Genomic DNA, 9013 nt, shown 5'->3' on the forward strand with positions numbered 1-9013 from the left:
ATCATTATCTGATTAGATATCTATATATGACATACAAATTTACAGTCTTATGTCACGTCTTGAAAAATACAAACGTCCTCGTCATGACATGTAAAACTTGAGACTTGAACTTGTTATCATGCCACGTCTCAAACCTTTTAAAACCTTGATATTATATGGGGTCAATATGAGAAATTAAAGATTTTAGCGAATTATAAACTTGACACTTTATTTCCGAGTGGGGACTACACAAAATAACTATTTGAAAAAAATATTAAATAATCAATTACTTATTAATGGAGTTTCAACTTTCAACTATAAAATTTGGTTCAAATCAAAATTACCAAATGAATAATTTCCAGAAAAGAAAATGTAAAACATATCTATACTATATTATAAAGCATTTGATAAAAAAATTTAAAAACCATTTTTTATGTAAAAAATAATGTTTATTGATGCATATTACTTAAAATTTAAAATTATAAATAATTTTGTGTAAGTACAATTTATTAAAATTCTATTTTTAAATTCGTGTAACTAACTGTTGATAAACATAATCAAATACATGATAAACATTCATTTTTAAATGTAGAAAATCTAAAATATAGTTGAGATAATCATTGAGTTCTAACATAATGTTTAATTATTATCTTTGTAAAAAATTATATTATTAAACCAAAAATAATCTATCTATACTATATTACAAAACATTTGACAAAAACTTTTAAAATCAATTTTTATGTATGAAGTACTGTTTATTGATGTCTATTACTTAAAATTCAAGATTACAAGTAAATTGTGCGTAAGTACAATTATTAAAGCTCCATCTTTAATTCATGTAACTAACTACGGATAAACATAATCAAATAGAAGATAAATATCTTATGTTTAAAATATAAAATATAAAAAATCTAAAATATGATTAATATAATTATCGAGTTCTAACAAAATAATTAATTATTATTTTTATAAAAAATTATACTATTAAATTAAATATAAATTACTTCGTTATTGAACCTAAACTAAATTGAATTAAAAATTATATTAAAAAATTACACAAAAAATGAGAAATTTTCAATAGTTTATTTGATAGTAATATCTATATATTTTTGTCAAATTTTTATGATATTTTCAAATTTATATTTTATTAAAAAATAAAGACATTGTCGTTTTTTCAAAATCACATAAGACCATATTATAACATCGAATGAGATAAAGAATAAAACAAAATATCAAAATCAAGATGTATCTCGCTATATTATGCGAGTACCCTTCTAATACATTTACAATGAATTCTTTGTTACCCTTCACTCACGAGAATACCAATCCACATCTAATCCAACAAACCTATGCATGCTTAAATGGCTAGGAAACACTAAAAAGTAAAAAAAACAAAAAAAACAACATTTGTGCTTTTGGTAATTAACATGTTTGTTTCAAAAGATTCAATAGTAATTACTTAAATTATGCATAAAATTGTTGTAAAATTTTTATGTTTTACAACAAGCATATTAAGTATTTACTGCTGAAATTTTAATTCGTATCTTTTATCCGATTATTTTTTACTTTACTTTTACAAATTTGCAAGTAATATTCGATTCCAAGTGTCAGGAACTCCTGGCAAACACCAATGTATGCAATCTGCGAATTTGAAGGGGTCGGCTTTTTGCTCATCTGTCAACAATTTGCCTTGCATTTCTGTGTAAATCGACGAATGGGCTTCTACTCTGTATTCTGATAGTTGTGTTACGTTGATGAACGTCACTGGAACTTTCATTTTTCCCACGACACTAGCAACCACACTCATTATCCTCTTGTCAGAACCAGTACCCCAGTGTCCTCTTTTTGTGACTGGTTTCGTTTCGTTGAAGCATTTGATACCTCCTTTGTTGTTCCAGTCCGCACTCCTACCCAAGTTTCATATCACATCAGTACATACGTGTAAACTACACCATTTTTATTGCCAATATTAAAAAAATCAATAGCTCTTTTAGAGATTTATATAACAAGGTTCCACAGATTCTCAAACACGTCAACTAAACAAGACACATAATCACATTCAACATTCTTCTCATACAATACACATCATGAGCAAGACCAAGACCTAACCTTTGATGAGTAGGTGACATAGTGGTGAAGAAGACACGAGTTTTGTTCGGATCGACATTTGAGTCAACCCAATTTGCCCATGTCTTCAATGCTATTCTATAAGAAACCGCTGCATCTAATTCTTCTGAACCATCTTCGCCATTTGCAAATGAACCCCATCTGTGTGCCAAAAACCACATATCATAAATAACTTCTCAGAGTCGAAGCAAGACAGGTTACATAGAGCATTTTCATGACATAACAAATCAAACTATTCTTCTATTTAAGATAACTTACAGGGATCTGATTTTCGAACCAGTCATCCACCAAACATAAGTATTGAAAACGAGAACATCAACTCCTACCCAATGTTTGGCATGTTTTTCGATGGAATCAACACGGAGTATTCTCTTCTTTGGATCTCCTATTATTTTTTCATCTGTGTTTGAGTCTATCAGAAATGGTGCCCAATAGAACTCGATCGTCGCATTGTGATCCTGTTAAAATCGACCATTTCTTGTTACCAATCAATTATTTTTAGTCGCATAAAGTTCAACAGTTTTTTTAGCCATAGAAGTCATCTATTTTTGAAAGGGCAACATGCAACCAAATCGTTCTGATTTCTATTTAGTGTAAGCATGATTTTTTTAATTCGTGTAACAAATATTTAATTCTTCTTACCAAAGGACCTTTGTCCTAGCGGTATGTGAGTCTTTGGTCTTCTAGGAGGTCAAGGGTTCAAACCTCACCAAAGGTGAGGAGGGTGTGTGAGTTTATTTGTTCTATTTGCCGTATATAAATATTAAATACTTCCAAAAAAAATATTTAATTCTTCTTACTGATAAGTCAAAAGTGTAAATTGTAATTGTATTTTAGTCCCTCTTTACGTGAAAAACATGTCACATCAAAATGCGGCGATGTAACATAGGGTGAAAACTCATTTATGTCAGGTAAAAATGGTTACGAAATAGGAAGAATAAAAAGTGTCTTATGGTAATTGAGAACAAAAATTAAGGTTACATTAAACAGTAAATTAGACAAAGTTTGTTATATTTTAATTAATACATCTTACCCTTTATTTTTTTACCGATAAACAAAATCCTAATCGACATTTTACCCAAGAAGTACAATCACATAGTCTTTTCATATAAATTTAACCTTTTTCCACCGAGCTATGGATTTTAATAGTAAAGAGAATGTTCAAATAACAGAGAATTTTATTTAGAATCAACTGAAAATTTGAGCCAAATGCACCTTTATTTTGAAGACCGAATGAACTCGTCCTCTTCGCATTGATTTCTGACCCTTCGGTACAAGAAATTCAACCAAACAAACAAAAGATTGCCATTGCCCTCTTTGTAAGGAATCTCCGACGAACATCATCCTCTTTCCTCTGATTCTATCAAGTGCGAGTCTTGCGTCGAATCTAATGAAATGAATTTGTTATTATAAAATATTCATAGCCATTCAATATTTTACACTCTCTACAAAATAAAAAAAAATTAATGCTTCTTCTATTTGATAATTTTATTCTCTCGTGTAGCTTCGTTGACAAAGGAGTGAGACGACTTTACTCAAATACAAGATAAATCTTGGGTTCAATCCTCCCCCCCCCCCCCCCCCGGACTAACATTCGCTGCTGAGTGGGCCAAAAATTATGTCATTGCATTGGTGTCCTTTGAGGCAGGTTACGCGTGGGACCATTTAGGGTCGTCTGTACTCAACTTTTTGCCCAAATTAATGCATCTTTCTTTCTACTCCTAATACCGAGTAATTTTCTCTTTTCTCCATTTTAAGGAATTTGTTTAGGGGGTGTTTGGGATTGCTTATTTGAAACAACTTATGCTTTTCTACAAAAACACTTATCAACTTACTATAAGTCAGAAGGGTTTAACTTCTTCAAAAACTTCTTATTACCGGTTTGACACCGGTATAAGTTGTTTATCCAAACACTCAAAAGTGCTTATTACCGGTGCCACATCGGAATAAGTCAATAAGTTGTTTTTATAAGCAATCCCAAACACTCCCTTAAAGTTTCTATTGTAAAAAAATAATCTTTTAACTCTTCGTTTTCTCCATTTCAAAGATTCTCTTGAACATCCTCTCGCAACTTATCCTCACGATTTCTAAAAACATGCAAAAGGTGATTAAATAAATGAAAAAGTTAAAACCTTGGAAGGACGCAGTCATCGAGTTGCCACTCCCATCGACGGTAATCGGAATCCGGCTTTCCGTTCTTAACACACGACACTTGCCGATCGAGATATGGGCAAGAAAGGTCGGTATACAAAGGCTTGAATGAGCGATTATAGACCCATTTCCCTTGAGCAACATTACATTCATCTGGGTCGAAGATGAATCTATCATCTATAATCGACTTAAATTTGTCATCCTTCGTACTGTTTTTTTCATCTGTTTTAAAAAACTTAACCATGGTCAACACAATAAACATGCAAAAAGTGCAAAAAAGAGACCAAATTAAAAGCTCCATTTCATGACAATTGTCATAGATCTTAACCAGTAGCGGCGGATCCTAAAATTTTGGTAATGGGATGAAATTCAAATTTATAAAATTTGTAGGGGTGAAAAGTAGATATATGATTAGAAAATTTCAAATTTATAATATAAAAAATGCATTTTTTGAAAATTTACAGAGTCGACTGACTCTCAACCCTCGGGCATAAATCGACACATGATCGGACGATAATCATACCTTCGAACGGCTTCCTTATGTACTTGGAATAACCCCTTTTCGCACATGATTTGGACTTGAACACAGAGGACGACAACAAGTTGATTCTCTCGGTGTACAATAGAACGATAAACGTGAATGAAAAAACGAAGACGGTGATGACCGAAAGCGGGATCTTGAAACGAGGAGGTTTCGCAACGATGCCCATGAGGACGTCGGTTGTCTTTATATGTTTATGTCTCAAAAACTTGATGGAAGCTCAAAATTTTGTGTGAAGTTATTATATGGAAGATGATGGTTTTATGTTAATGCATTTGAAATGATTATGCATATTATTTTATTCCTTTATGGAGTAAGAGTGAAGCTAAAGCATTGGATTTCATTTGATATTATTTTGTTCACAACACATTTTTGTGAAGAGGTTATAGGGCAAAGCTGTTGGAAGGCCATTTTCATGTCCTCCTTTTGGTGTTGTATGAAGTGATGGAGAATACCTCCAAAACCAAGTGTCAAACATGTAAAGGGTGTTTTTGGAAGAATATATATATATATATATATATATATATATATATATAATATTATTGAAGAATAATTCTTTTATACGGATAAGGTTGTTTGTCTGGATTAATATGCCTTTATAGATTGGAACAGTTTTATTTGGGAGGATTTTTTCATAGATGAAAAGAAGGTGTTTTTTTAATTGAGAGGGTCGGGTTGGAAAAAATTTGGTTTTCTACATAAAACATCCTCTTAAAAGTTTAGTAGAATAAGCTATCTTATACATAGTTAAGTCATTACCAAACAATTATGTATAGTTGATTGAATAAATTATGATTCTTGTTAAGTTCATTAAGCTGCTAACTTTTTGAAGAAACTATTTAGATTACTTCTATTAAGTTTTTTTTTTTTTTTTTTTCAAATTATGCTCCTTGCTTTTTTACTAATAGCTGATTTATTAACCAATAATTAACTTTTCACCCAACAACTAGTGATCTATCAACTAACAACTAGTTTATTATTTAGTTTAATGAATATAGCCAAAATCGAGTATCGAGCTGAAAATAAGACCAATCAAACCGTTCAAAAACCAACAAGAAAATAACGTCATTTTGGTGGTAAATTGGTGATTGAAGATATAATAAAATTGATAAAAATTAATCATTAGAAAACTTTAAATCAGTAATAAATTGAAGATGATGATAAAATTGATACATGAATGTGGAGGATGTATATACATCCGTTAGTGCATATGCAATAAATTCAAAAAATGAAGTGTAATAAAACATAATATGTGTGATTGAATTACAATATTTGGTTTTTTTTAGTCATTTATATATAAATTGTTTGTTTGAAAAGATAGTGTTTTTTTATGAATAATAAACATTAATATATTCTTTTTTTCTAAATATAAGTAAAAATATAAATATAATGTTGGGAAAATTAATGAGCCTTTTTTGTCCCTTTTTGAGGTGGGAGCTCTTTATCTCTTGTAACTTGCAACTACAGTTATATGATAACAGAAGAGATTCTTCATGTCAAAGAGGTTGAACCTAACAAAGTTTCCACAAGTTGAATATATATATATATATATATATATAGAGGGAACATCAAATGTTAACCAATAATTTTGTGTTAACTTTACAAATCATATCAACCAATCAAATTTCATTCTTCTAGTAGGTTTATGTCATATTCACAAGTTAATTACAAAACTATTTCAGTAAATTGATTTGATATGTAACTCCCAAACAATTAATGGGGAATCACAAATCATCAAATCAATTTACATATGCATTTATAATATTAATATATATATATATATAATATATATAATATATATATTTTTTAATCTTGATTTTCCATGTTCATTGTTTTATGAGTTTTTAAATCGCATAGGAAACACTGTAGTAAAATTTTCGGTATCGATCAAACTAATATGGATAAACACAATGGAAAAGAAATCGACAAYAGTGAGAAGATTAAAATGGTTGATGATGACAATTGGAGTTCGARTTYGGGAAGTRAAGAAATTAACCAAARCGAATGTCTTGGTAATAGATTAATATTTTTATTAGAAAAACGAATTATGTTCATTACGATGTGTTGTGTTTTTTATATTTCATCTTTTATTGATAGTTTTTTTTTTAATTGCACCACGTGTTCATAGCATATATGTTATGTGTTCATACTATTTCTACGATAATCTCTCACTATGTGGCTTGTTCATGTTCATCACTCGTTCATACTGTGTTCATATTTCTACGATACTATTGTTCATGTTCATCACTCGTTCATAATGTGTTCATATTTCTACGATATTTCTACGGTACTTTTGAACAAGAGGTGAACAACCATATAAGATCAGAAACATATATGAACAAGGGGTGAACCTTAAACGGTGTTGATGCAATGCATGTATAAAACTCCAATTGACAAAGTATCGCTCTTGAATGTGTTTATAATGAAGAAACTATTATTCACAAGCTGTTCATATCGTGTTCATACCTGTTTTTTTATTTATTTCCTTTCGTATAACAGTTATTCTTATTATGTTCATATTGTGTTCATAAATGCTATGCAGTCCAAGTTCATATATATGTCAAATTTTTGTTCGTATTTGACACAATGATTCATATATATATATATATATATATATATATATATATAGTTGTGTTCATATGGTTCTTACATTAACAAAAAATCATAGAATTTTTGATTTTATAACTCCCAATTAATTAATGATATGGGAGTTACATACTTTTTTTTTTACCTAAATACCTTTTTCAACATTGTTCACTTATCTTTATGCAATTTTAAATTTAAAAAAATAAGTTTTTATCATGATTAATCACAACCGTTTATTGAAAAATTGAATGGCCAAGATCGGTTAACAAAGTTAACACAAAAACTTTATATAGGGTCAAGTTCAAATGTTAACCAAAGTTTTTGTGTTAACTTTGTTAACCGATCTTGGCCATTCAATCTTTCAATAAACGGTTGTGATTGATTAATCATGATAAAAACTTATTTTTTTAAATTTAAAATTGCATAAAGATAAGTGAACAATGTTGAAAAGGGTATTTAGGTAATTTTTTTATGTAACTCCCATATCATTAATTGGGAGTTACAAAATCAAAAAATTCTATGATTTTTGTTAATGTAAAACCATATGAACACAATTATATACATATGAACCATTGTGTCAAATACGAACAAAAAATCGACATATATATGAACTTTGGCTGCATATCATTTATGAACACAATATGAACATAATAAGAATAACTGCTATACGAAATGAAATAAATAAAAAACCATGTATGAACACGATATGAACAGCTTGTGAACAATAATTCATTCATTATAAACATATTCAGGAGCGATCATTTGTCAATTGGAGTTTTATACATGCATTGCATCCACGCCGTTTAAGGTTCACCCCTTGTTCATATATGTTTCTGGTCTTATGTGGTTGTTCACCCCTTGTTCATATCGTATAAAATATATGAACACAAAACCCCGACGCTATAAACATCGGGTGCAAACACTTACACAAATATAAAGATTTGGTATCAAGCTTAAAGAATAACACTTGTGTTCATATGATAGAAGTAACATGAAAACGATGGTTTATGATTCATACAAGTCGGTAATATGACAATATGAAAACGAGTCGTGCATGTACTTCCATTTGAACATATGAATTACATACGTATTAATAATTAAAGAAAAAAGTTATCAACAYAATATGAACTACAAGAAACACAACACATCATAATAAACATAATTTCGATTAAAACGAGTTTAATAAAATATTAGTCCATTACCAAGACATTCGCTTTGGTTAATTTCTTCACTTCCCGAACTCGAACTCCGATTGTCACCATAAACCATTTTAATCTTCTCAATATTGTCGATTTTTTCTCAATGTGTTTATCCATAATAGCTTGAACGATACCGAAGATTTTACTACCGTATTTCCTCCACGAATCAAAAACTCATAAAACAATAAAAATGGAAGATCAAGAATAAAAAAATAAATAAAAATATCAATATTATAAATGTATATTTTTAGAAATTTTATGATTTTGTAACTCTTCTTTAATGGTATGAGAGTTACATAGCAAATGAAATGACTCAATTACCCTTGACATTAAATTGTGAACATGAAAGATACCTAATAGAAGAATGGATTGTGATTGATTGACATGATTTGCAAAGTTAACACAAAAACTTTGGTTAACATTTGATCTT

General features: G+C 29.5%; 1 protein-coding gene across 1 annotated transcript; it reads right to left on the reverse strand.

Moving 5' to 3' along the window:
* Window positions 1–1233: 1233 nt before the first annotated feature.
* LOC112513485 (protein trichome birefringence-like 3) lies at window positions 1234–5029 on the reverse strand. Its single transcript, XM_025119763.1, has 6 exons — window positions 4781–5029; window positions 4239–4479; window positions 3322–3493; window positions 2365–2564; window positions 2089–2247; window positions 1234–1886 (listed from the first exon to the last, which is right to left on the reverse strand). The coding sequence occupies exons 1-6, from the start codon at window positions 4965–4967 to the stop codon at window positions 1553–1555; spliced, it is 1293 nt and encodes a 430-aa protein (XP_024975531.1). The 5' UTR covers window positions 4968–5029; the 3' UTR covers window positions 1234–1552.
* Window positions 5030–9013: the final 3984 nt, after the last annotated feature.

Source organism: Cynara cardunculus (genome assembly GCF_001531365.2).
Source record: "Cynara cardunculus var. scolymus isolate 2C chromosome LG 5, CcrdV1, whole genome shotgun sequence".
NCBI lineage: Eukaryota > Viridiplantae > Streptophyta > Magnoliopsida > Asterales > Asteraceae > Cynara > Cynara cardunculus.

What these genes read in the sequence shown, in the direction of transcription:
- LOC112513485 (XM_025119763.1), bottom strand. Translation starts at nt 4,967, where the DNA reads ATGGGCATCGTTGCGAAACCTCCTCGTTTCAAGATCCCGCTTTCGGTC. An exon ending in GATGACTGCGTCCTTCCAAG is followed by an intron (nt 3,494 to 4,238) that starts GTTTTAACTTTT and finishes TCATTTCATTAG; the next exon opens with ATTCGACGCAAGACTCGCAC. An exon ending in ATGTCACCTACTCATCAAAG is followed by an intron (nt 1,887 to 2,088) that starts GTTAGGTCTTGG and finishes AAACTTGGGTAG; the next exon opens with GAGTGCGGACTGGAACAACA.